General features: G+C 43.9%; 2 protein-coding genes across 2 annotated transcripts; one reads left to right on the forward strand and one right to left on the reverse strand.

Annotated features, from left to right (window-relative positions):
- Window positions 1-150: 150 nt before the first annotated feature.
- LOC149282124 (uncharacterized) lies at window positions 151-19,442 on the forward strand. The gene is made up of 29 exons (XM_089498573.1): window positions 151-309; window positions 1,107-1,238; window positions 2,294-2,356; window positions 2,818-2,938; window positions 4,273-4,426; window positions 4,709-4,828; window positions 5,319-5,455; window positions 6,050-6,172; window positions 7,638-7,855; window positions 8,130-8,215; window positions 8,744-8,959; window positions 9,787-10,009; window positions 10,107-10,217; window positions 11,166-11,323; window positions 12,334-12,466; window positions 12,665-12,757; window positions 13,226-13,421; window positions 13,787-13,890; window positions 14,204-14,344; window positions 14,521-14,675; window positions 14,997-15,117; window positions 15,343-15,459; window positions 15,803-15,900; window positions 16,524-16,704; window positions 17,261-17,443; window positions 18,240-18,308; window positions 18,571-18,654; window positions 18,736-18,870; window positions 19,344-19,442. Exons 1-29 carry the CDS (start codon window positions 151-153, stop codon window positions 19,440-19,442), a joined length of 3,930 nt encoding a protein of 1,309 aa, XP_089354699.1.
- Window positions 19,443-20,837: 1,395 nt separating this feature from the next.
- Window positions 20,838-26,700, reverse strand: LOC149282125 (histone-binding protein N1/N2-like). The gene is made up of 15 exons (XM_089498574.1): window positions 26,660-26,700; window positions 25,677-25,724; window positions 25,426-25,536; window positions 25,246-25,326; window positions 24,902-25,008; window positions 23,626-24,144; window positions 23,223-23,278; window positions 22,879-22,958; window positions 22,444-22,517; window positions 22,179-22,367; window positions 21,808-21,959; window positions 21,650-21,706; window positions 21,259-21,342; window positions 21,025-21,138; window positions 20,838-20,882 (listed from the first exon to the last, which is right to left on the reverse strand). The coding sequence occupies exons 1-15, from the start codon at window positions 26,698-26,700 to the stop codon at window positions 20,838-20,840; spliced, it is 1,758 nt and encodes a 585-aa protein (XP_089354700.1).
- Between the last annotated feature and the right edge of the window lie 989 nt (window positions 26,701-27,689).

Consider the following 27,689-nt stretch of genomic DNA (forward strand, 5'->3'; position numbering starts at 1 on the left):
GGGACAGGCATTTGGGGTCTGGTGAGGGGGTAACAAGAAGTTGCTTCCTGAGTTCTAACGCTGGCATCGGATCTTTTTCTGATGATTAATGTCATTGTGTTGTTCATTCCCCCCCCCCCCGGACACCCAGGTATTTCTTCGGCTATCGTCATGGCGGATCTGGGGAGCCATCGCTGCCGTTACTGTAACATGGCGTTCCGGAGCTACGCCCTCCTGGAGAAACACAAGGAAAAGTTCTGTATTGGGGGCCGGGGCGGAGATCTGCCTGGCCGAGGGCTTCCCAGGATGACAGAGACCCCTGATTACAGAGTAAGGAGAAAGCCTCGTCCGGCACTTCTGTCCTCCCATCAGTTTTCTTTCTACAACCTATTCCAGCACTTGTTATAGGATCAGGCCGGCTTAGGATACTGGGAGTTTCTGTATTCACTATGAATACAGGTATATGGATGGAAACATCCCAGTCGGAGGTCTCGCTCGAACCACCGACCACTTCCGGGTCAAATCATCTCCTCTATATACAGATCTGGGAGACCACTGAGTAACCAATAGGAGATGAGCAATTTAACTCTTCAGTAACCAACCCCTCTCCGTGCCTTTGTACATCGCGCCGCAATATAAGATGGCCTTTACGTGGTTAAACGTAACAAACAGAGCATCCCGCGACTCGTCCCGGCTGAATCTTGGTCGCATAAACATAGAGTTTGCCTTGTCTTAGATTCAGGAGCCGCACGCCTATCCCATGATACCACTGTGGCTGGGAGGCTGTTCCACGTATCTACCACCCTCTTAGTAAAGTACAACTTCCTTACATTCCATCTATGACCCTCTTGTTGTAACACTTGAACCCGACCTCTTTACATGTAGAGCAGGGAATCTGCCTGGATCTCTAGCAAACACTTTTTTTTTAACCCTTTATGGGACTGATTGCTTTGTAACGTCTGATGCTCTTTGGCTCTGCAGTTCTCATAAACTTGTGTCATTCCTTTAACCCCTTCATGATAAAGCCCTTATGTGTACGGGCTCACAATGCATTGTTTTTAATGGGTTTAAGGACAACACATTGTCCTTAAGGGGTTAAACGTTTTTTTTTTTTTTTTTAAATCTAGACGAGGGAAAGCGTTGCGCGCCTGAGAGTCGCCGAGAGCCTGCTGAGCGAGCGGGAGCAGCATCTGCTGGATGGATACGGACGCCCGGACGCCGCGTCAGACAGCAAGGCGCTGAAACACTTAACTGAAGAGGTGAGAGACGGCAGAGGGGGCAAAACTCCGGCTACGGGGGCAGGATCCGTCCACATTATACACGGCATACGGGGACGGGGCAGATACGCGTCTACGTGCAGACATGTCAGCCATAGAGACCCGCTGGATGAAACAGCGTACAAACTGCAACGATGGGTTTATTCCCTAAGACGGGAGTTTATTAGATAACTTAAAGTTTATCCCGTTATGATAAAATGACCCAATCTGCGATAAGACCTGAGCTGGCCCATGCTATATGTATCGTTTTGTACAGCGCTATGGAATATGATGGCGATATATATATATATATATATATATATATATAATAGCTAAACCAGTGAGAATTCTCCCCGCGTTATGCTTTACATGAGACCGGGCCGCCGTTCTTGCGCGGGGCGTTCTTGTAAGATTTGGGTTTCAAGCTACAAATATGGTAATGAGAGTGAGTGGGGACTTACGACTGCCCTGAAAACTCAGACTTCGGTGAGTTCAGCACAGTTATTGTGAGCGAGATGTTTGGGTGCAAATTCTAAGTTCGCAGGATATAAATTATCAAGAAGGGCTACGGGATCGCAATATGTCCGGGTGGAAGGAGAGGGGTTAGAAAGTAACAGAGTACGGGAGGGAAGATTATTTCAAAGGAGGAGAAATGTTAGAACAAGAGATCATAATCTAAAAACTAGAGGGGCTAGATAAGTGGAACAGCCTCCCAGCAGAAGTGGTAGAGGCTAATAAAGTGAGGGGATAAATCTATGGGATAGACATACGGCTGAAGGTGAAGATGTAAAGTAACATAAAACCCATGAAACATCCTATTAATATATGGAACCTAAGTAGTTAACAGTGTGATCAGTCACCCACTTAGTACATAGCGCCTTGGACGAGTCGCCCTTATACCAGCATTTAACTTTTTCCTTATACTTATTTCTTTGACAGAGGTTTAAACATAAAAGCTCAGCATATCTTTCAAATAGTATTTATTGTGGTTGTAAAGTCTTGATTTCTCTGCTGATGGTAAATCTGGGAGATCGTTCACCATGCTTGTCTTTTTCTAGTTCCACAAGCTGCGGCAGTCACTGGAGGTCACCGTCCCGTCGCTGAGATCCATTCAGTTTCAGGTAACCATAGAATTATTTTCCAGAAAAGATCCATTTGGGATACAGGATAATAGCACTAACCCCCCCCCCCTCCCCCGACGTCCATTATCTGCCCCGGCGGTATAACATTAATGCAGAAATGCCAATCTTGACGACAGATCAGACTCTGGTTGTCCATTTCTCCTGCTGTAAAGACCTTAATCAGTCGTTGGTCTCATCTTAGATTCAGGAGCCGTATGTCTATCCCATGCGTGTTTAAATCCCCTCACTGTATAATGCTCTACCACTTCTGCCGGGAGGCTGTTCCACTTATCTACCACCCTCTGTAGTTGATAGAGATGCATTAATAAAGTTACTCCAGCGGTACGAGTGTTCCTAATGCTGCATTCCAGGTGGAACAGCACCTTTAATGTCGATGAATAAGGCTGTGACGGATACTTCATATCTCTTGTAATTCATAATCATTTCGATTTGAACTCCAGGAGGAAGCCAGCCCCTGGGACAGGGAGTACCGCGAGCGAATGCAGGAAATGGCAGAAGCTCATGAACGCCACCTCGCCGACCTCCAGACCCGAAACCAGGCGCTGGAGCTTCAGAGAGAAGGCAAGTTGTGTGCAAAATGTTCAGTAAACCCAACAGCAGCTCCCGAGGTTAGAATGTCCTTCCTCGCACTTCATTCATCAGCAACCCATGAACGGAACAACCGTTACATAGACTGGAATCTGCTGGAAGATCAGGCCACGTCGGCCCCCGTCTGGTTTCTGCTGTTAAGACCGTAATCAGTCGTTGGTCTCGTCTTAGATTCAGGAGCCGTATCCCATGTGTGTTTAAATTACCCCATTGGATTAGCCTATACTTCTTCTACTGGGAGGCTGTTCCACTTATCTAACACCCTCTCAGTAAAGTCCGACGTCTCTGATAGAACCCCCTCTCTCAGCAGTGGATTCTGTACCTTTACTGTAAAGAATCCCTTCTTTCGTTGTGTATGAAATATTCGCTCTTCCCATTTCTGTTAATGAACCGGTCACCGGAGCGCTCTTTATGTCGACCCCGCACATAATATCCTCTCTATGACGCCGTCTTTGTAGCTGTGACGGAAGCCTCCATCACTGGGACCACTGGAGAGGCCTGACTGCCAGCCTCCTCCCTATTGACTATGGGCCCTGGGTTTGTAAAGACTTCTGTGGCTACCCCCAGCAGTATCATCTCATCATTGGCTGAGGGGATTATCTCCGGCAGACAGCCAGGATCTGCCACCAGGGAGAGGCCGCCATTCTGTCAGTTTAATGTTATATAAATCGGTCCCCCCCCCTATTGTTAATCCCGTTACTGCCCCTGTTGTCTCTGGGAGGCAGATTAAGGGGGCGGTTTGTGTCCCAATATCTTGTTTAATGTAAATGTGTGTTTTGCTGGATATATCCAGTCCTGTGTGTGAGAAATAAATCAGTCTTCGTTTGGTTTTACCCGACACTGAGTCTCGGCGAGTGACTGGGGGACCGGGGAAAGTGTGGTGTCCCAGGCTAAGGGAGCACAAGACAGGGGAGGTAGTCGGTCGGACTAGCCAGATCCGTGACAGTAGCGTATATCGATCAAACTTTTTTGCTAACTCTTATTAATTTTGCTGCCCTCCTTGCCACCTTTACTAGTTCCATAATGTCTCTTTTAAGGCCCCGGCGCTCAGAATTGCATCACATGTTCAATGTGAGTTCATACTATTGACTTACAAAGAAGCAGACAATCTCCTCCTCCTGTGCATGAATGCTTTTAGATTTGATGAATAGGAACGGTAAAATTATATATTAAAGCAGGAGATTTAGATTCTATTTTTCGTGTTTAATTATTACATCGTGAAGTATTACATCACGTCGTTGCCTTGAGTTTTTTTGCCACACGCTCGTTCTCCCATATAATATTTCTTTTTATGGCTTTGTTATCAGAAATCCGGCAGCGTCTTTCAGAAGTGGCCAACGCCGGATCCTCTACCAGCCACATCGAGCAGATGCTGCTGGAATTGCAAGCCCAGGAGGAGAAGAACCAGCTGGCCTTGGATGATTTACGGAACCAGGTTGGACTCATCCAGTCTGAAAGCAGGTATGGCTGGTCGCGGCTTCCCCTACGGGACAGTGTCTATAAATTTCATTGGCCTGGGGCTGAAATGATTCCGAGAGATATAATTCAGTATTTGGTTAAAAAAAAAAGCCTGAGTGTTTATTATAATAGAAAATACACATACCTGGGAATTCTCCGTGACACGCCCCACTCCCTGCCCATTTCCCCTCTAAATGGGGGTGTTTCCCCGCACATCGGCGGGCAGTCCAGGCCGCGTCCTGCAAGTTCCCAGGTATAATAATATGAACTTTTTTCTCAATACAGAACCAAATCGGAAAGATCCAACCAGGAAAGGACAGCGAGCCCCACAGCCAAGAAGGAGAAGCCCCCTCTGCACTTTATAACCTTCCCCTCCCACGGCAGCCCCCTTTCCTCTGAAATCAGGTACAGATTTGATTGTGGGCTTTAATGGCGCTTCGTCACATGGTGTGATAGTTACACCGATTGCCTATGAGCACACCTGGGAACTCTCGGGGTAAAGGGGCAACTCGTGGTTGTTATCCCTGTCTGAATGCAGGTGACTCAGTCAAGTGTATCTTTACATAATGGCAGGTCAAGGTTTCCGTTAAGACATGTATCAGAGTCATTATATAGAATCTGCAGGATGTGCCATTGAGGGGTTAATATTTAAAGGGTCTCAGGGCTCATTAATAAATTATGCCTATAAGGGGCCAAGAAGATCCATGCTCCATGCAAAACTACAATCTAGACCATGAAACTAGTGGTGAAAGAATGAGCTGTTCTTCCATTTTTATTCTTTTGGGTCTTATTTTTCTGTTATTTTATTTTTTTTATTTACTACAACAAATAAATAAATAAATAAAAACATGGAACGGATGCAAAGTTCAGGCGTAACACATCGATTCCTCCCCAGTGCCCTTCAGTTGGCATACGTCCAGAGCGGTGGAAGCGATCCAGCCGTCTTGGCTCAAATGCGGGACCTACAAGCAGAGGCAATGGCATTTGAAGAGATGGCTCACAAGCAGGAACGGAAAGAGAAGAAAAAGAAAAGTATGAGAGGTGCCACGTTTACTGAGAAATAAGCAAATGAGCGGATATATGGACAACCAGGAGCCTAACTAGATACCAAAGGGCCCTCCACCGAATTCACCAAGTGACATGTCCCACAAGGCCAAGTCTGTCCCCAAACAGCTTGTCTGTGCCATCTTAGCCCCCAAACAGCTTACCTGTATCTCTGTCCAGACTGATCCAGCATGGTTGTGATGTTACTTTTCTACATTTTCAGCATGCAGGGAGAGAGAGTGTAAGAGATCTACACCCTCCTAACTGTGTTGTTACCTGCCTTTAGTGGCTTTTAAAGGGGCAGATACAGGGGCCAACTGTCCATTGCTAACTTTACATCATAGACACCGCTAGGCATTCAAGAGACATAAATATTCTTAATAAAAAGGGGTTTGTTGTTGGCAGGAAATTCCAGGCAATGGACCAATATAGGACACCATGGGCTCTTCTGATGATAGTTCTCCTACTGATTTAAAGATCATTTTTATCATCCAGCAACTCTATAATACTCTTAAATATTCCTAATTTACCAGCCTGGGAGGTTATCTACACAACGCTCAATGACAGGCTTTATGGTTACAGGGCATGAAGGCTCTTCTCGGGTACTAGACGTTGAGCTGATGGCGGTAGAACTGGAGAATCAGCGCCTGGAAGAAGAAATCTTTAACTTAAAACTACACAGGAACAAGAAAAAGACAGAGAAGGGTAGGTGTCACACACGATAGACTGTAAATAAACAAAAAGCAACATATAAGGTGATGTGTATCCAATGTTTCATGGTAGGTGCATCATAACATACGGACCTAATGGTGGCAAGTCAGTTTGCGGAGATCCATTGACCTCCCATGCCAACTGACGGTATAATGGTTGGACCCCTACAAGACCCAAGATGGCTTCTAAGAGGTCATCTGGGGTATATAGCACGTTATGGCTTATGTTTGACCTAAATATATAAAGAAACACCCTTCTTAAATTGAGCCAATACCTTTTAAACTTCTAATGGATCTTGTTGTTCCCCAATGAAGAGAAGCAAGCTAAGGACATTTAATTAATTCTCGCTCCACATAAACTCTGCATGGGTTCATTAATCAGATTACCCAAATATCATTTTGTGCCCTTAAATCTGTAGCAAAGATAAATTTAGGTGAATAAATTCCAAATAAAATGTCCTTATCTTATTGCAGGCTTGCTTCGTCTGCCTCCCTTTTAATGGACCCCAGCAGGTGGAAGATGTGACAAGATCCCAATACATCTCATCTCCCACCCCTCACAACCTCCTATATAAGAAGAACATTTAATGCTCATAACTAGACTTGACTGCTCACATTACCAAATATTTTACCCACCAAATAAAAAAAATCACCAATAAATAATCTCAATGTTTGTTTTTTTTAGTATTTTCTAATCAAAACAATGGCTTATGGACATATTTTGTTTTTTTTTATTTGCTTATTAAATAAGTTATTTCTTAAAACTTGTTGAACTCGTTTATGTGTCAGCATTGAAAATTCACCTTTAAAGCTGATCTGTTGGGTTTTTTTTATTTCACATTTTACAATTTTAATATTAAAATTTATGAATGTAACGATGATCATAAATTAATGTAAGCAGCATCAGCCATCATATCTGCAGCCATTTCATTATTATTATTATTATTATTATTTTTATATAGAATAAAAATCTTGCTCTTGAGATTTGATTGATTTTTTATTAACCTCATTATACTTTTGTGAATTTGGGTCAGGCAGCCTTTTTAGCGGGTGGTAAGGAGAAGGGACAGAACCTCAGAATGGACAACTAATTAATAAACTTTTTCTCCTTAATGCCATTGATCTTAGTTTCTCTGAACTAAATAAAGAAGCTCCTTACTTTTAAACCAAATAACACTGATTAAAAATACATTGGTATAATTTTTTATTTAATTAACGCATTACGTTATAATAAAAGCTCCTCCATGAATGAACGCATGTCTCCAGCTGATGGCCAACATGGACCTCCTAGATGTTTAGCGTCAGCTTGCCCAGGGCTTTCTCAGCAGCATCATGAGTTAAAGTTCTTTATTATTATTATGTATTGTTTTTTTTAACCGGGATAACGATCCAGAGCAGGCAGGTTTCCTACGCGTTTTGCCGCCACCTCTGACGTAGTCTTCGCTGGTCTGTCTTTACAGGAGAGTCCGAGATGTTTGAAATGCAGAGGGAACATCTCCAGCAAATGGCTCAGCTCCAGGCTGACATGGAGATGCTCAGACGGGATGTGAGCAGAATGCCTCCTCGAGTCAGTCACGGACCCCCACCCTTCTTACCTCCCCCTGTGGTCCCACCACCCTTGCACGCTACGAGGCAATTCCCAGGGAAACCAGAACCCGCCATTGCAATGGGGGAGCTGGTGAGTTGATATATGCGTACCTCCCAATTGCCCCTCTATAAGGGGGACAATCTCCTTCAAAGACCCTCGTTCCTCCACTGATGCCCCTGTTTTCTAAGAGCTCAGAATGTTTGCTGGGTATGAGGGTATCGCAGGGCTCTACCGCCCTAAAACCCCCAATAATGTGCATAGAAACAAGACATTTATTATACGTTAAATGCCATTTTATTTTGCTAAATGCCTTTCCTAATAAAACAATGAATAGGTTTCACTCTGCCATGTGTATATGTTGTAGGGTTCGATGCGTCCTCCCAGTCCATCAACAAACAGACACATACTGGAGCCCCTAGATGCTCTGGGACCAGCGCCATATGATCCAGTGTAAGTATTAGAATTTATAGTGGCCGTAGGTAGCCCAATGCCCCTTAATTTGGGGGGGGGGGGGGCAGTGGCCTAAACCTGACCCAGGGCTATGCCCCCGGGACCTGACCTATCTTCCAGAAGGTCCTTCTCTATCTCTTCTTTGCACTGGGCACACTTTTGTCTCTGATCTCCCCAAGCTTTATTGTCCATTCAATCTTGATAACAACAAATACTGATTATATCACCATAGTAGCCGATGGAATGGAAGCGGTTGCTATAGTGATAGATAACTCCCATTGTCTCTTAAAATAAAAGGTTCTAGTCTTTTTTCTAGAATCTTATCTCCGTTTAATTCCCCTTTTCCGATAATAGACACTTTGGACAATGATTTCCTTTAATGATACTAAATATAAACAATGTGTAGGGTCACCCAACCGTGAACCGTCATTGGCGGCTGTAGAAATGTGTTAGCGGAAGGGATGCTTCGTCAGGATCTCTGCCCTGGGTATCGACCAATCACGTTTCTGCTCTCGTTATTATCCGCAGGGCTGGATTTGTGATATTTTATGACTTTCTGCTGGGTTTGGAACCGACGTTTCAGAAGGTACGGCTGCTCTCGGGACTGTACAGCAATGGCCACAGGATGGGGCAGACCGCTTCCCTCCCCGACGCGCTTTGTGAGATGTGGCAGCATCCTCAGTACCTTGCTAATACCTCAAGGGGAAACACCGCGCTGTTATCGGCCAAGCAGCCAATACCCAGGTGCCTCCAGATCTGTTATACTGAAAACACATGATACCAATGTAACCTAACACGCTTTTTTCACCTTAGAAATCATGTATTGGATAGCTTTGTGTATTAAAGGAGCATTGCTCCTGTGCATTTTACCGCGTGGAAATCGGTGCAGCCATCTTTTAGTTATTGGAGTTAGAAAATCAGACTTCATTCTCATTTATCCCGTCCTCCAGCTGCCTCCACTGAAAGCAGGGAGCATACCCCAGTATGCCCCTTGCACATGCTCAGTAGAACTACAAGTCTAGTCAATGGGAGGTGAAATCAACCAGCCAATCACATGTATGCTATATGAGCACAAAAGGTTTGGTGGCATACATGTGATTGGCTGTTGTTTCATGTGCTACTGAGCATGTACAATAAGTTCATATATGATGATAATAATATGATAATAATAATGATAATAACAATAATAATTAATATGTTTTGTTTCAGTAGCGGCAGCTATGGGAGGAGGAAAATGATGCAAAAGTCCTGTTTTCTAACTTGAGTAACCAAAAAAATTGGGGCACTAGTTCCTTTAAGTAGAAAATATATAATTTTATCCTATCCCTTGTTCTTCTTTATCAAGAATGGTCAAATAGAAAGACGTATTCTTACTCAGTGATGATGAGACTGAGATATATTGAACCTCTTGACTCCATTTTTCTCCATATCTTCTTGTCCTTATTTAATTCTGATAAAATTATGATAAATTCATAAATTTGAAGATTGCTGCACACACCTACTAACCAAATAATGTAAACACTTGCCGTGAACCAGTCTTTTCTCAATGGTCATGTTATCTTTACATTTAGGGTAAGGCCTGGATCTTCCATTGCTTTAGTTGTCGAGCTACAAGCATCAGGAGGATTCAACGCCTATGGGCAAGAGGTCCCTCACATGTCCTCTCGCGGCTGGACGAAGTTGGACTTGTTTGACCAGCACAACCAGGTTCTGAGTGGTCGATGGAAGCTGCCGGTGAGAGCCCTACCGCTGAGGCCGGGACTGAGCACGGGACAGCTGAACACCGTCCCACAGGTAATGTGTAAAGACTAATTACCGGTCCCACCTAATGAGAAACCCGAACCCGAGGACTGCTGGTGGCTCCGAACGTGACCGAGTAATATCTTCACAGGTTGGAAAAGCAGAACTTTTTCTACGTGTCATGAATGCCAGAGATGCCGAAATCCAATCGCTGGCAGAGATTGATCCGAGGAATGCCTCACTTTATCAGTATCCACCATTGGTGAGTAACAGTCACGTGACACTGATGAATGTCATGCAATGGATCAGTTATCAAGAAAGGTGTAATGGTCAGGTGTCCCAATACTTCTGTCCCTATAGTGTATAGATCAATCCTAGAATCTTAATTTGCTGTTTTGTATAGCTCTGGTTGTTGAATTGTTTGTTTTTTTCCATCAAAAAACACTGAAAACACTTTCGGTAAAGTACGGCTGTATATGAACATTGTTATTGTGCTTCTGGATCACATTTAAACTTATTGGACCGATCGGAATGATGGCGTTTCTCAAGACGCATATATATATTTCTGTGCTGCCCGTACTTGGATGGGGTCCTTGATTAATGTTCATATCTCATATATTTAGACATTTTATCTCAGCGTCAGCATTCATCTCCGCATCGGCAGACTTTCTCTCCGGGGGAGAAGAACGGGTGGATAAATTAGTAGAGGGGTTCCCATAAGCAGCTCATTATTCTAATTCCATATTGAGTTAAAATTACAATTTAAAGACTTGAGGTTGTATGTATATATCACAAAGGATTTCTTCTTTAGTGAATAAGTCTTGTTCAAGAAGAGGGCTACCATCTTATCTGTACAGGAGCACGAGGTGGGATAAATGTCTGCCGGTGTTGGCCCAGTGGAGGCCGTCGACATGAGATCAGTGTAGGCTTTAGTAAATCATTCAACAATTTTAGTAGGGATAACCTAGATCAGGTCATCCACCAATAAAAAGGGAGCACAAGGTGCACGGAATAAATAATAATGCCCAATTCAGGTGCAAAGAGCTATTTGTCGAAAAATCCGGACGAACGTTTCGTTGGCATTCATGGTGACAGCTCCGCGTTAAATCTTTGCCCCAGAATTGAGTTTAAAAAGCCTCTTTTCATCATATTAAGTGGTTGTAATTGGATGTAATTGTCTGGATTTAACTCTCTCTCCGTCTTCTTGCAGATGGCCGGTCCGAATGCTACTGTAACAGAGGACCCGACTCACCGGCCAGTGTTCCACCATCCCCCCCACGCGTTTAACGTATCTCTTTCCCCTTATACTGACTATGTCGATCCACCCCCAGTCCAGGAGCTTCCTAACCAGCAGAAAACCAGCCAGAGGTGAGAGGGAGCTGTCCTACCTCCGCTGCCCCGCGACGGAGCGCTGATTACAGAAACGGGCCCACTAAAAAGATATTTCCGGGCGGTTTCAGCACAATCTAGAGAATAGAGAAGTCTAATTTTTTGTGTCAGTTCCATTCTTACATAGGCTTTAGACTAGAGGAACCTTGCAAGATAGGGGGAGCATCAGGTTTAGAGGGGCAGCTCTTGGGGTATTATTACACGGACGGCAGGAATGATCCGTTCTTGTCCCCCGTTTTGTGATGTCATCATTAGGGATCTAGCCGGATCTTCTTGGCACTTTAGGCTGAGCTTCAGGCCATTACATTGGCAAACAAGACATAGGTGGCCAGTGAATGAAATACTGTTTAGGTAATAATGCCCTGTTAGTTGCCATTCTGCATATTAACTAGTTCCAGTAAATGAATGTGTTTTCATGCTTGCGCTCTTCCAACCACTGTTAATTTCCCAAATATCGCAATCGATCAAATCTTCCAATAAAACAAAGTTTTTCAACCAAATAACAGACTAAGTCTCTCATTGGGAGGGGAGGAGGCTGGGGTGGGGGGGCGTTAAATTTTTTACGGGACCTACAATAAAAACAGGTGATAGAAATCACCAGTAATGTGCCCGACTATTAACCTTTTGCGCACCAGTGTCGCGCAATCCGCCTCTGGCCGATGATGCTGAGCATATTCACATAGCTGCCACCATTTCTAATGGTCGTGTGGTTGGACACATTATTGTGGCTTTTAGGGCTGTAGAACCCTGCGATACCCTCATACCCAGCAAACATTCTGAGCCCCTACAAAATAGGGGAGCATTGCGGGAATTCGGTCCCAAACCTGGACAGTCCTGCCAAAATCAGGACAGTTGGTTAGTGTGCTAAAGAAATTAAACTTACAAAAGCATCTTGAGCTTTGCCTGTGGAGCTCATATGTTTTTTATTCAGTACTATGTTACGTGTTGAATCCGTGGAAACATCTGGTGGGTTTTTCTGTGTCTTTCAGACATCACAAGACCGCAGCGCGAGGAGCACAGGACGCCGAGGACACGGTGGGCTTTATTATAGATAGGGTAAACGACGCACCTCTTGGCGATGGAACCCTAAGGCTCACCGGATATCACCTGGAAACTGGCCAAGTATGTTGGTTTTAGCACCAGGGTCCGTAAATGATACTTTTAGCGGTGGAGAGGACACTCATGGCTCCACGGAATGTTCTAGAATATATAGATGATACATCCATCGCCCGACATCTGTGTACATTATACATTTGTTACGTTATGGCAGCACCGATATGGAATTTACCACCTACTCCTTATTCTCCCACTCCCCGAAAGGTTATACACACAAGGGGGACCGGAATGATGGCCGTTTTATCTGCTGTGAGCTCCAGTGTCAAGCACGGATATTTTATATTCGGGGAACAAGAGGTATGGCGATATTTTAACAACTTAAGTTAATAAATAACTTAAATAAGAACCAATAGCTGGTTTGACGCATTGGTAAGACAAAATAATATGGAAAACAGTCTTTAGAGCTGATACCTTTCCTTGAGTCAAAAGAGAAAAAGATAAAGATTTCAGGACCTCAGAGGTCTCTTCTTCAGATGGGTTGTTCTGGTGCCACATTGTGAGTCAAACCTGTAAAAAACATAATGCGGCCTATGAAGGTAAGTGCTGAAACGGGTGGGCATTATGGAAAGGTGGTCAAGATTCTTCCCGTGATAAGGGCACGAAAATCAATACAATGGGATAGATTTACATGAAGTGTGGGTTTTCCACTTGGAAACTCAACAAGTGCCATAAAAAACCACTGAGATTTGCATATTTCAGTAGAAAGTTTTCTGTTTTAAAATGAATGGGTATATTTCTATGGTCATTTCTGATCATGACCTTCAGGTGACCTTCAAGGACGTCAACCCTAGAGAAGACATGATTCTCATAGTACGTTTCTATCACTGGCCTGGGGGAAGCACCGCGTCGTCTCCTTGGCACCACCGGAGGAATCTGGAGCCTTTACTGGCCAGCGAGGAATGGGCAGCCGCATGGACTGTACTGAGGCTCACAAAGCCGGCTTCTTCTAAGGCCAGAACAGGTAAGAGGTCTGCGACCCACCAGGAGGACCAGACGTCTTTGATAAAGATGGCCACCTTAAGCCAAGGGCTTTCGTAACCGCTGCCAGGTGGGATCACCACTTTCAGACGTTGGCTCTAGACTCTGGACCAAAAATTATATCTTAGATATCAGTTTTAGGACCAGCTAGATCATTCTTTCTTCATCTATGAAGACTATGTAAGAAGTTACATAAAGCCTCTCCACCAGCCCTTGCTTCTAAAACAAAAGTGTCCTTCTTTGGCCGGTTAAAATATCGTGAGATATTATATATAAATATTTATACATAAAGTCAGAGGAGGAATAAGGATGTCTTGTTTTATATGTAATCCAAGTTACCGTCCCCAGGTCCATCAGATCCTGAAAGCAACACTCTGGAATGGAACGCGGGGACACACGACCTGGCCCTGTACCACTGCCCTGCCCCACCGGTGCAAAACCTCTCCGCCATTGTAAGTTCCACCCATAAAAGCCTCAGGCTACGGGTTTTAATCCAGATTACATTTAATCTTAAACCACAAGGATGTAATAATTGCATCGAATCCATAATTATTGGTCATTGGACATGTGGTCCTAAGGACTTTTGGTCTTTGGGCATTTGGTCCTTCTAGTAGGCCATTGACAAAATTACAAGTTGCCGCTGGATATAAGGAGGATATAATATTTGTATTATTTTATTCATGTATTTTCCTGGATAAACCAGATTCCAAACCAGATACACAGTTGCTATTTCCATGTGTTAGAGATCAGCGTGTTTCTTTCCAGCTGCCGGAACATTACGGGAAGATGTTCGAACAATATGGCGGTGCCAGGGTAAGACTTTGCGTGTTCGGTGGATCAAGGCCAGAGTTCCCTTTCCCTCCGGAGTCTCCAACAATCGAAACACAGACCCAAGAGGCTCCAGAGGTGAGTGCTTCCTTGGAGTAGATCCTGACGACAAGTTAACCCTTTATGCTAACCAACAGTGTCAAAATATCCATGATAAACGGCAAATGGCCTCTTACCTAAAACTTAAATCTGTTCAGCTTTATTTGAATGTTATATATTGTTTATTGCCATCCTTACCTTCTCCTTACCCCTAGGCAGCGTACATCCCTCTCTCCCGGGCCGTGCCGGTTTCCGAGCCATACTCTTCTAAGGACGCCATTGACCTCTACATCGACGGAGCTCGATTCCTGCCTGACGCGGTCACCGTCACTCAAGTCACCGGAAGGATATTTGATAAGAACTTTGAGCAGTAAGGTCGAGTGATTCTTTTTGGCGTCTGTTATATGGAGATGGTGTCATTCATAGTCCCTCAAACATTCCTTGCTCTGTAGTCTTTCGAAGGCCGTATGTATCGCCGGTGCTATTTTATTTATATACATAGTTTTGTTATTTTGTATATTTTAACCATAGTTGTAGACAAAACGGTGGAAGAGAACGATTGGAAATTGCTAGGCAAGATTGGAACCGGTAAAAGTGTGACTCGTATATGACACAGATATTGCCAAAAAAACACAATTTTTCAGGAGATATTTTAAAAAAAAAGGAGATTTTTATTTACGTTTTATTGAAGGTTTGGACCTGACATCTCATGTGATGCTGACTTAGACAGCGACATCTTCCACCCTTTCTATAACTACTTACTCCAGATCCGCTCACTGAACTTACCACCTACAGCCACCCTGTTACTAAAGGTAAGTGAAGGCAAGGGCATTTGTCGGGGAAGTTGGGTGTTATTGATGGACACAATTCAAGTTGTACGTAGTATTAACCATACATCATCTTTAATGAAGAACCCTTGTGTGGAAGACACACACATCCAGCAGAAGTGTTGGCTGACTTTTGCCTTGATAGTTACCCCCTTATCCAGACATTGTTGCCCCCGTTGACCCCTATAATCACGAAATCATCTGTTTTAGGTTTATACTATCGATAGGTTTACTAAAGGACTGTCTCTGATTGGATGGGCAGCTCTCGATCTCTTTGTGGAGTCTGGATCCCAAAAAGCACCCACGTCAAACTCAGAAGAGGTTAAGGTAGGTCTCTGTATTTGGGGTATAAGGGCACTTGCATGGAGTGTTGACCGTGTGCTTCATCTGTGAAGGCGAGGTGGCCCGTGGAGCTCTGCGCCACGCATGAGCCAAAGTAGACTCATCCACGACCCAACCATAGGGATGCTGACGAGGACCAAAAAACGAGAGCAGGAGATTGAGATACAGGAGCTTCTCCTCCACCCGCACTCACTTACGTGATAAGCTGGACCGGGTCACATATTGGGCTTGAGCCTGACTTGAGCCAACATCGACATATCAATGAAACGCATTAGCTGCAAACTAAGAAGTAAGAAGTCTTCACTCAATAATTAATTCTGCATTCCAGATCTTGTTAAATAAAGGCGCTCACCAAATCCGCGTTTACCGAAAACCCCCGCCTACCGACCGGCCCTTCTCAGCGGCATCCTTGGCATCCTCTGGACGGTAAGACTCTGGTTCGCTGGTATTCTGGTTCTTTACTGGTAACCCCAAGATATTAAACGTAACCTCATTGAAACAATTGTTACCGTATACATATAACAGTTATCTGATATTACATGCAAGCTGAGCATCGTGAGTTGGATCTCTCCGTATGAATATTTATTCACAAACCGTGTTTCTGTAGGATTGTGCCATGTGCCACGTTACTGGTACGCGTGATGAGGGCGTCCGACGGGAATAACCGACAACCTGCACAGAAGGGTGAAAATATTACGCATACGATACCCCGTCCAGAATACTCTCACAGGGTTTATTTCTCGGACTCTGCTCAGCCCACCAAAGGAGAAATCGAACTCTACCGATCAATGATAAACAGGTAGACTACATGAACAAATATCACCATGCGGGACAGCTTCGTTCACGATGGAAGAGGAGCCAATTAAACGGCTGATTTTTAATGGAATGTCTTCTTAGGCGTACAGAGGCCGTTTATCACTCCCATCACTCCTGTGTTCCAATGGCCCTTTATCACTCCCATCACTCCTCGGTTCCAATGGCCCTTTATCACTCCCATCACTCCTGGGTTCCAATGGCCCTTTATCATGCAGTGACCTTTATCTGTGCAGGTCGGCGGTTATGGTGGAAGACGTGATCCTTCTACTCACTGGAAGCTCCCGCGGTGGATTGATGTCAAACAGAGAGCTCTCTCAATGGGCTCAGAAGATATTTGCTCAGAAGAAAGATCAGATGCCACCTCCATTCATGCTCTGTTGTGTCTCCCGTTATCGCCTGATGTCTGGAGTGAGGGTGAGGGGGGAATCATGGCCTTATCTCCGCTATAATATCCATATCGTCTTTATATTCACTATAATGTGTGTCATCGTTTCTGTAGGGCATACTATTAGGGTCCAGGTTAAAAGGAATATCAAGCATGGGAAGGCGGCAAACGAAAGCCCATAGAGCACACAGGCTCCCCCGAAACCACTTTGATGCATACTCATTGTCCATCAGCACCCATCATAGGAATAGTAATTCTTCTTTTAATTACCAGCAAATTATTTCACCCCAGACCGATCTGGTTTTTAGCAAATAAGATATCGATCAGAAAGTTACTGATGAAGTCAGCAGTAAACTTTTGTAAAGAAGATGGATTTTCAGTAAGTTAGGAACAGTTTGCATCTGGCTTCAAAGCTTAATTGTATTTGATTGTTGGTATTATGATTAAAACAGCACTAGAACCTTTATCTGCTCCTTCTTCCTTAACAGTCAGCTTGTTATGGGGTATTCAGCGTTAATTCCTACTACCCTTAATTCCTGGATCGCTGAATGCCGTACAATTCCTTTTTCTATATTTGATGCGCAGGTTTCAGTAGACAGAGCCCAGAATTTGCCCTGGTCTGGTTTTACTTTGGGTCACGTTTGTCTTAACCCTCCCGGTGCCTTTTACTTTGGACATCCATGGGTGACGTACGACCGTCCCGTCCCGGTGGAGGACATCGATCTAAACAGCAATCAGAACTGTCCTGCGTGGAACGATGGCTTCAAGGTACAATAGTTTATCCATCGTACAGATAGGAAACTAAATAATGCATCATAATATATATATAAAGTAATACATCATACATCATAATATATATAACATATACTCAATATTCACATATTCAGACAATATTTTTATATATATATAATGTTTTTTCCCCATTTCAGACCTTTACGTGGAGAATGTTTAATGAGCATTTGACGGTCATTTTCCAACTGCATGAGATTCTGCTGCAAAAAGAGAAAGAAAATACGAGATCGGGCCCCGAACCCACTAAGCAGGTAGAAGGAGCTTCACCGGTTCTAGCGCGGGGAACTCAGGCATGGACTGCCCTGCGAGTATTTTACAAACATTACTGTAACACGGGGGCTTATCGGCTTCCCCTCTACCAAGGAGCGCCGAGTCCGGTAAGTAAAGCTTTCCTTTTGACAAATTTAACAATTCATTTAGCTTTTAATTTAGCTAAACTAATTACTGAATTATATATTACATACAGTAGTTGGGGCAGCAGCTGTTCGCATTCATATGATTGTTTTGTGGCTTCTAGAATATCTGTATGTTTTGGTTGACACAAACTACTTTTCAACAATTTATTATTTTTATTTATTTTTCATTGTTATTTTAGATAAAACAAACAACTCTTCAGATAAATAACATTAAACAAAGACAAACATAAGCGCAAGGAGTATACTATTAGAATTAAGGTTTTTTTTCCTGTAATAACTCAATTAAAAACGTTATGTTCTGGATAATCCTTTTGAAAAACATCTAAAAGTGTTTTCCACATATTCCCCCTCCCAAGGAAGCGTTACGAGCACTGGGTACAGAAGATTGCCGCGTGGCATTGAAGAATATGGAGCAGAAACAAGTGGTGAGAAATTATTCCCCCCCCCAGCAGAACAAGACCATATACCATCATACCTGCAAAAGATGATGGATAAAGTTTCAGCGTCCGCATATATAATATACTAAAAATACCCCAAGGTCTTCTTCCCAGGAAAAAATAAATCAGGAGACGGGCACGGTTTCCATGTCATTGTCATCAAATCCAACTTATAGAGGTTTGCCCCCAAAACACGGGATACTTGGACATAACCTTCCCCACCTGATTTAAAATATTTCTTCCCCGTTAGATTAAACTGGTACCAGGCGCCTCCTTGACCGTTCGGATAGCAGACGGAAGGAGGCACGAGGAGCTCACAATCTACGACCAACAGGTAAGTACCGAGTACGCAAGAACATTAAAGCTTCCCCGTAACTTGTGCTCTGTCCTGGTAACGCTGCCGTGTATCCCGTAGGATATAGATCAGAGTTACCTTCCGGAAGATGATCTGGGCTCCTACGCAACGACAATCGACGGACAAAAAATATCTTCATTGATCCCAGATGGACAGGAAGACTTTAAAAGTAACCTGGCGCGCTGGTTCCGAACGGTATAGTATCTGAAACATTTATACTTACGGTGCCGTTCTGTTTAGAGAATGCATTGAGCTCCGTTACATTGTTACGCAAAGATGTCTCATCACAGCTGCCCTTTTCTTCATCCATGTGAGTGTTTACACACAAAAAAATGTAAAGGTTTTTCGGTTTCCACGGTAACACCCTGTCAGCACTTGCTTTGTCACCCAACAAGTGTTCCTGGTGAAAGTTATTGGACAAATTTGTTTATAAGAAGAATCATTCCTGACATTGGACATGGTGTAGGAAAGCGGCTTCATTATGTATTACATTCAGCAGCGCAGGTGGAACAGCACCTTTAATCCTCAAAATAAGCAGGGGATTAAAAGAAAGGCTGGGTGCGCCGGGGTCTGCAGCATTCAACAAAAAATATAAATAAAATGGTTTACTTATAGGATGCCATGTTTTTGGAGCAAAAAGTCCCCACTGTAAATGTTGACACCTCTAGAGCCGCACTCAAGCTGATGAAGTATTAACGGCAGAGATTGAAACTCAAAAGCTCCAGACTGCAAGCAGGGTACGGAAAATGAATAAATTAAGCGAGTAGGAGGTAGAAATTACTCCAAACTCTGCATCAAAGGGAGATCGTGGCGATCATGTCGCTGATTGATGATCTCAGATGAGGCAGGGTCAGGCTTTATGGGATATTGTTTATCACCCCATTTTCCCTCTAGATTGTAAGCTTGCGAGCAGGGCTCTCTCCACCAAATGTATCGGTTTGTCTTAGTCTGTCAATTCTTGTCTTGTCATATCCCTTGAATTTATGTATTGTATTAAGCGCTGCGTAAACTGTTGGCGCTATATAAATAAAAGATAATAATAATAATAATAATAATAATAATGTGAGACTAAATGCCTTTTTTTCAGTACCTCACCCAGTCCGGCCCTACAGATCCCCTTCAGGAACCAGCAAACCAGAATTTAAACCGCAAGCTGAAGCTGCCTGAGCCTCGTTTTTAATACCTCCAAGAAACTCAACTACAGAGTAAAACCGCCCCACCTATCAATACAAACCACCGGCAGACACCAGCATGCCCTGTGTGACGGCCAGAACACGCAGACTCCCGCATGCATCAGAGCGCGTCATATAAATGTCTATAAATTAAAAAATCTGTACAAATCTACAAGTTAACAAAAATGTCCCAATTTAATTAATTTGTACAAATGTAATAGAAAGCCCCACAAGGGAAGCCCCCCTCATGGGCCAGTCTCAGAGCTCCACTCCTTGGTCTTCATCCATGTCTTTCTATCAGCAGTTAAGACTGCCAAGAGAGCTTCTCTAAGAAGGTGGAGCCTCCATGTGCACTGATTGGAGGAACAGGGGAGAGGCTGTCCATGGCTCCACCCCCATCCAGACATGCACCAAGAAGCAGACTGAGCCACAGATCTGTCTGACCACTTGGGGGGTACTTCGAGCTGAAGGGTGGAGTCAGTGCACCCCCATGGACAGAATCACCTGTTCCTCCAATCCAGAGAGAAGGCGTGTGCAGAGGCTCCACCCCTTCTCAGAAACACCAAGAAGCGGATAAGGACTCTAGAGGCAGCTGAGCAGAACACGAGGACACAAGTGGATGGTGGAGAAGGTAGAGTGAATTGAGTGCAAATGACAAGTCTACAAATGGAAAAGCCCATCCAGATTTCAATGGTTTGTTACAAAAAAAAAAAAAGTTATTTTCCACAAAACGCATGTTGCATGGACTGTAGGCTTGAGTGTCCAAAAGGCAGAGAACCAGAGAAGACAGTTACGGAAGTGCTGGCATTTCTGATTAGAGTGCATTTACAGCCGTTAATCCCATTAAGTAACAAACGCCAACTGATTTTGGAGTTGTATCACGACACAAATGCCACTTTTTACGTTTCAACTTTATTTCTTTTACAAAAAGACACTTCCAACAAAAAGCAGAAAATACATTTATATACAAGAATAAGTAACTAGATTTGATTATGCTGTGGTCTCCACTGCCGCCGTCTCCATTGGTGTTGGTTTCTCCGCCTGGAAGACAGAACAGGTTAGCACAAGACACCATTGTTAAATCTGAGAAAGACGATCGAAGATTCTGTGCAGAGTAAGTCGGCACGCGGGCCATTTAAATGCCTGAAGGACCACCATCTACCCTCTTCATTTGTACCTCAGCTTTATCTGCCTCTTCGTTTGTAGGTACTACTGCATCTCCATTTTCAACAGCCTCCTGCTTAGATTTCTTGGCTTCGCTGTCCTTCAGGGGACTCTCTTCAGGTTTTCTCTTGAAGGGAAAAAAGCCACAAGGTGTTATTAGCACCAGAGCACGCAATTCTTTCAGAGACTAGACGCAAGAGTAAGTTATCCCAAACAGAGAGCTTCTGGTATTAACGTGATGAATTACCTTTTTCCTCACAAGATGAGAGATGTCAGAGACGCAGTTTGTAACCGGTACGGTGCAGTCACCACTGCTCTTTTCAACAGGGGCCTGGAAACATTGCAGTAAAATAAAAATGTCACTTGTGTGAAACAATCCAGAAACCTGACCAAGAACCATACTATGCAGGACCAGTCTCAGATATTTGGGGCACAACAGTAATAGATATGCATATCGGGCTGCCATCAGGGAGTCCGCCTAGGCCGTTTAGCACGCAGTAGACTACTGCAAAAATCCACCCAGCAGCACGTTATACATTAGAATTGTCTGATACAGGAGGGCAGATGATATGCAACTACAGATGTTTACTTATATTCTAATGGGGGGGGGTGTTAAATATCCTTCTCCAATAACCCACTGAACTTACATCAGAAGTGCTTCCATTTTCCTTGGAAAAGCCTGAAGACCCTGCAGCCTAGGAAGAGAAAAAACCCAAATGGACAGTTTAGTATCTAGTAGCATTCACATAATTAAAGCTAGGATAGATTACACATTTATTTTTACACATACACTAACCAGAGTCTCCTTAAGTGCAATTTCTGTTAGGGGAGATTTCTGAGCTTCTTTTGAATCCTCAATCTTCTCTCGGATATCAGGAAGTAAGCCTTTCAACTCATCCATCTCCTTCTGGACCTCCTCAGCCTTTTCTTTTTGCTCTGAAAGAAAAGCTGGCAGGGAAAGATACATGTGACATTAGTGTTTTAAACGTGATCTGTAAGTAGAGTTCCGAGTTATAAATTAGGTTAATGGAATCAGCCAAAAAGATTGCATGGCTTCTTATTTTAGAAAGTTGAAAGATTGCCAACAGCAGGTACTGCTTAGCAAAAGCTAAGGCCTACTGAACCAAATTGAGATTAAGCAGGTCGTTACACAGGCGAGTCACTCACCCATTCTCTTCTCTATCACCTCCGTGGATTGAGTGAAGTGAGAGATGGCATCCTCATGTCTGCCATTGTACTGATAGGCCAAGCCCAGCTGGTAGAGAGTCTCTGCAAGAAGTCGATCGTGTGCCTCTAGATGTTCTTTCTGTATGTTTAAGCATGCCAAGAAGTCTTCCACCGCCTGGGAGTAGTTCTCTGTAAGAGTATAATTATGCAGAGCACTCAAGCAAGCGAGTGGATGGTCAACACATGACTATGTAGAACAACTTACCTGACTCGACACTAACTTCTCCAAGTTTTAGATGTGCTTGAGCTGCCTTCAACTGAGCTTCCTTGGTATCTTTCCTGATAGAAGAGAAGAGTTATGTAAATTCTGTAATATTCAAATTAGAATCCCAGCCCTAAAATAGCAATTACTGCAGGAATGGGGCTGGTATTGCCGAAAGATTCTCCCTGCACAAATCTGTTACAGAACATGTCAGAAGTAGTTCTATTAACTATGTCTTCGGAAGTCACCTGTGACACTAATAGAACATTTATAAGATGCATTTAACTGCCAGATACAGCATGTGGTGAGAAATCATTTCTTTGGCTTTTGCTACAAGAGAACATGTGGTTAGACCACCAGCCATGAACTTGTTATTCTAATAGACATTCCATGGTGGCAGGGGATTCCTCTGTTAAAGCTGAAGACACTAGGAGTTACCTTTTAAAGATGACCTTTGACAAATCCAGCATCTCCCAGGCCAGCTGCAGATTCCCGACATCCTCATCATCTTCAGTCTCCTATGAAACATTAGAGAATTTTTAACATGTGGAACTTAAGAGCCAAACTTTAAGACAGAACCCTAAAAGTTTGATGACAGAGCCAGACCTGTCTTAATTAGTAGCCATCTAGGCCTGGAGTTTACACATTCAGCACAAAGCACTGGAGGTCTGACATTTAGTTTGAGACCATTGCCAACATTTACATAAAGACCTTTAACCAGTGCAAGTCGGATCCAACATCTAGCAGTTCTATTACTAGTCCAATGTCTCCCCCACAATTACCTTTTCTTCTGCTTCCTCGTTGTCTTCACCATCATCACCAGAGTCATCACCATCATCTGGGGGAGGAGGAAAAGGTCACTATACACATTGTCACACAAAAAAAACATGCTAGACAATTCAGGCGAGTTTGTTTCCAACAAATTTTAGTCACCAAGTGGAAAGTTCTAAAAACCACATGTAAGATGTAAAGATTGTGCCACCAACACCAGGCTTTTGTTGAAGTGCCGCAGAATAAGTGCCTGAAAGCGCCTCTGACCCAGGTGCACGAGAAGTCGTCCAATTTAGATACAGCTTAAGGCTTTGTTGCTTTTAAGACTCAGTGTTCATCTGGAACAGTGTAATAGAAGAGTCACATTGGTGTTTTAAGATGAAGCTGCATTTAGTATTCAAACTGCATAGTTACCTTCTTCACCTTCCATCTGTTCTTGGTCCTCAGTTTGCTCTTCACAAGGTTTCTCCTTCTCTTGACCATCTGATTTTTCTTTTGAAGGAGAAGTTTCTGCAGGCTTGGCTGACGCTTCATCCGTGCTTTTGTCTTCAGATTTCTCTTTTATTTCTGTCGAGTCAGCCTCCGCCACTTCACTTTTCCCATCTGACACTTTACCTTCCTTGGGCTTATCCACTTTCTCATCCACGCACTCATCTTTAGCCTCGGCCACCTTGGGCGCCTCAGCCTTTTCACTCTCAGCATCCGCAGGCTTTTCTGCTTTTTCCTTTTCCGCACTGGGTTCTTCAGCTTCCTTCTCAGACACTTCCATTTCAACATCACCTTTGGCAGCCTTTTCTTCAGTTTTGGTGTCACATTTCCCATTTCCTTCAGTTTTCAGGTCACTCTCCCCTTCGCCTTTTGTTTCACTTGAAGGCTTTTCATCTTCTGCCATAGCATCATATACCTGCTCTCTCAACTCATCCCTTTCTTTCTCTAGATGTTTAAGGAATTAAGAAAAATTCTTCCATTTTAGTGACCGGTACATTTTAAAATATTCATCTATACACATTGAGTGGCCTTCCAATAGCCGCCTCCACTTGGGAGCAGGTTATTTAACGCAACTTCTCGCAATACACAAAAATCACGCAGTTCCTTTCGGGTGAATGCGTACATCCCAATACAAATCGGCGACTTGTTAAGCAGACCAAGGAAAGGCGTCGGCACTTAAGACATCCTAGTTTGCGTTTCTCATGGACACTAAATTACGATCAAGACGCGCCAAGTGTAACACTAACAAAACAGATTTATCAGAATGGCTTCGGAGTGAGACCAAGTCTGTAAAACTGCCTTTAGAACTTTTGGCTATTCTAAAGCAAGGCAAATGACACCAGCAATTATACCTGAAATGCTGATGTGATAACATGTGGCACAGATAGCATATTAATCTGCATATAATTATTATGTAATCCACCCAACAACCTTAGAAGGGCAGGCAGAACAAAGCAGCTGCTGAAAGTGGCATTTAAAGACGGGCTTTCCATTAGCATCATCAATTGTTCTAACTGCAAACATGTCACGGATTAAAGCTTTGGAGGTAGTAACTGATTAAAGTGTTATAGATCATTATCTTGCATTTGATTTCAGTAAAGCTTCAGTTAAGCTACCGTGAGCCCGTCACTCCAATGCACAATATCCCCGAGAATCTTGTTTACGCATATCTAACCCCTTCATGCGGTTTTAAAACACATACCATCCAGGTTAGCGGCACTAGGGATATTAGGATCCTCCTTCTCACCATCTCCATCCTCCTCTTCTGGCATTCCTTCCAAGGCGTTACCCAACACTCCATTCTCCATGCTGAATAAAAACATTTGTTATTGTAACGAAGTTTGCATTACGTGAAGTTTATCATCACAAAGTAGCTGCAGTCAATAACTCAATGAAGACAGTTCTTGCAGCCAGTGACAGTGGGTCCCATGATTATCCTAACATGCCACACAATTCGTGACGGAACCACCATGCCCTATGGTAACAGTAGCGTGTATTTTATCGGCTCATGTTCGTTACAAATATATAAAACAAAGTAATGCTTACCGCGCCAATTCAAGGAGACTTATTCCATAAGAAAAGAAGGCATCGGCACATTCATCAGCTGTATCGCCATATTTTTTTGCTCTAGAGAAGCCGATAAAAAGCCCACTTGTCAAAAAAAAAAAAAAAAAGACAAAAGAAAAATATTACGACAACAATACATCAAATCCATAGAATACTCACAAAAGGCCACTGGCTTCCTGAAACGCAGCCACCGCAGAACGTATATCCTTCATCACCAGATGCCTGTGACCTGCGCCCATAAGTTTCTTTGCTTCACAATCCGCATCATCTCTACAGGTTAAATAAATCACAAATTATAGTATTTGTCTGAAATGAGCCCCCGCTGAAGATTTTAGCTCTCGGAATCATTTTCTTTAAAACCGCCTGTGTATTTGATAAAATTTTAAATATTCACTGCGCACAGAACTCACCCCTCAACTTTGTCGGCCGATGTGGAAGGCGCCGGAGTATCTTCTACCCTGCAAATAAAGAACAGCACCTGCTTAACAGCCGTTTAATAGAGCAGAGCTTCTATATAGACACATTGTGCCCGTAAGGAGGACCGACAGACTCCTAATCTGCAGACATTCTGACAGGAGAAACAAGGGGCAGAGAGATTTGGGTCAAAAGATCAGTTTTATTGGCTTTAAACCTCTTGATGAGAATTGGGATACACGGACGCCGGTCATCACACAGGCTACAGAAATAACTCTACGCAGGTCCGGATGCAAAGACTTTTAAAGTCCAATGAGAAACTTGTTCTCCAGCAAAACAGAGCTGTATATCAGCATTACATTTATCAGTGTCCATCTTGGTTGCCGAGACCGAGCAATTCTATTATTGGCCACAGGCAGCATTAGAAGTCAGGACATTTGGGCTACGATAGCAGAGCTATAACTCATACAGATGGTCTGAAAGTAAACTGCAAACACTAGAAGGGTTTTCAGAAAAAGGCGCAAATATTCTTTCCTAAAATGCTAGTTAAGTTTAGGTGAAGCGCAGGAGTTAAGTGACCACGTGGTTTGAGGGCAGATAAAAGCCACTCGTTGGTTAAACGAGAGGATCTTTGGCGCCAAAATCCCTGTCACCTGCAGAAACACAAAGCGCCGCAACTTAATGAGGAAACAGCCAATCGGGACAGAGGCTCGCAGGGAAGCAGCCAATCAGGAACTCGGCTCAAGCCACAGCCGCCTCACAGGCGATGCACGGCCCTGTTGCTGTGGCCCTAGCCATAGTGCCCGAAATGGGCCAACTTGTACCACATCACTAACAGGAGGAAGGAAGCTCCGGGCGCAGCCGACATCCACACCGTACAGGCGCCACAGAGATGCAGCCCAAGCGGCTGCTTGCCGTCTCCCGGCGGCAAGTGGACTCAAGTAGTATCGATACCTTACTACCCCACCAATTCCCTTACTTGTTAGTTTCAGGCGGGACGGCCGCGGTATCCTCTGCCATGACTACTAGCTCGGTAACAGGGTTCGATGGCTAAAAGGAAAAAAATAAAATGGCAGCTCGTATCTCCCCCCGCGCCGGGAACAACTCTTATACCCGTCTACGGGAGATACGCCCCCTTCCAGGGCCACGCCCACTTGCTTCCCGTGACCTCTCACCCCGCCTGGCTTCCCGCGCTCGCTGCTATTGTCTGGGCGCTGCACCACGTGGCTAGGGCTTTAACCCCCGCAGCGCCAGACGGCTGTGCGGTCAGTGTGGAATCTGCAGACAGGGAGCGCATCACCGACACGCTGAACCGTATACAAAATCCCACGCGGGTCCGGCCGTCACAGTGGGGCATCAATCGCTGTCATTTTGATAGCTACTCCCCCCCCCCGAGGCCTGTATTGGGATGTAGCAGCTTCGCATTATTGCTTCATCAAAAGAGCCTAATTAATAAAACATACAATAATTATTAATAATAATGTATTAAATCAGCACTAAAAAAATGGCTTCATTTAATAATAAAATCCTAAGCTAATGCATCGGCTCCTCTAAATCCGTCAGTTCTAGTTCTGTCAGAGCCTTTGACTGTAGGGACTGTAAAGAGCGCTGCGGGAATTGTTGGCGCTGTCAGATTAAGCCATACCCCTATCCCGTGTATGTTTAAATCTCCTCACTGTATTACCCTCTCCCACTTCTGCTGGGAGGCTGTCCCGCTTATTCACCCTCCCTTAAGCATAGTAAAACATTACATCTAATAGGATGATATAGGATAGGATAATATATAATTTTACTTATTTCTCCATGCACACACATGTTTTTAGATCACCCTTCCCGTTGTACAGCGCTACAGAATATGACGATATAAGTATAAGAAAATCAATAATAATCCCCGTGTTATTTTCTCGTGGATTTGCTGCTCCGCCATCAGCAGAGGCATCGCCGCTAGGATCAGTACACGGTGTATTTGCGTGACGGACGGTTTTTAGCCCCTGTCTGCGTCCGGGAAA

The sequence above is a fragment of the Sceloporus occidentalis genome, unplaced genomic scaffold (assembly GCF_023333645.1).
Source record: "Sceloporus occidentalis isolate IW3139 unplaced genomic scaffold, rSceOcc1.0.p SCAF_122, whole genome shotgun sequence".
In the NCBI taxonomy this organism is placed as follows: Eukaryota; Metazoa; Chordata; class Lepidosauria; order Squamata; family Phrynosomatidae; genus Sceloporus; species Sceloporus occidentalis.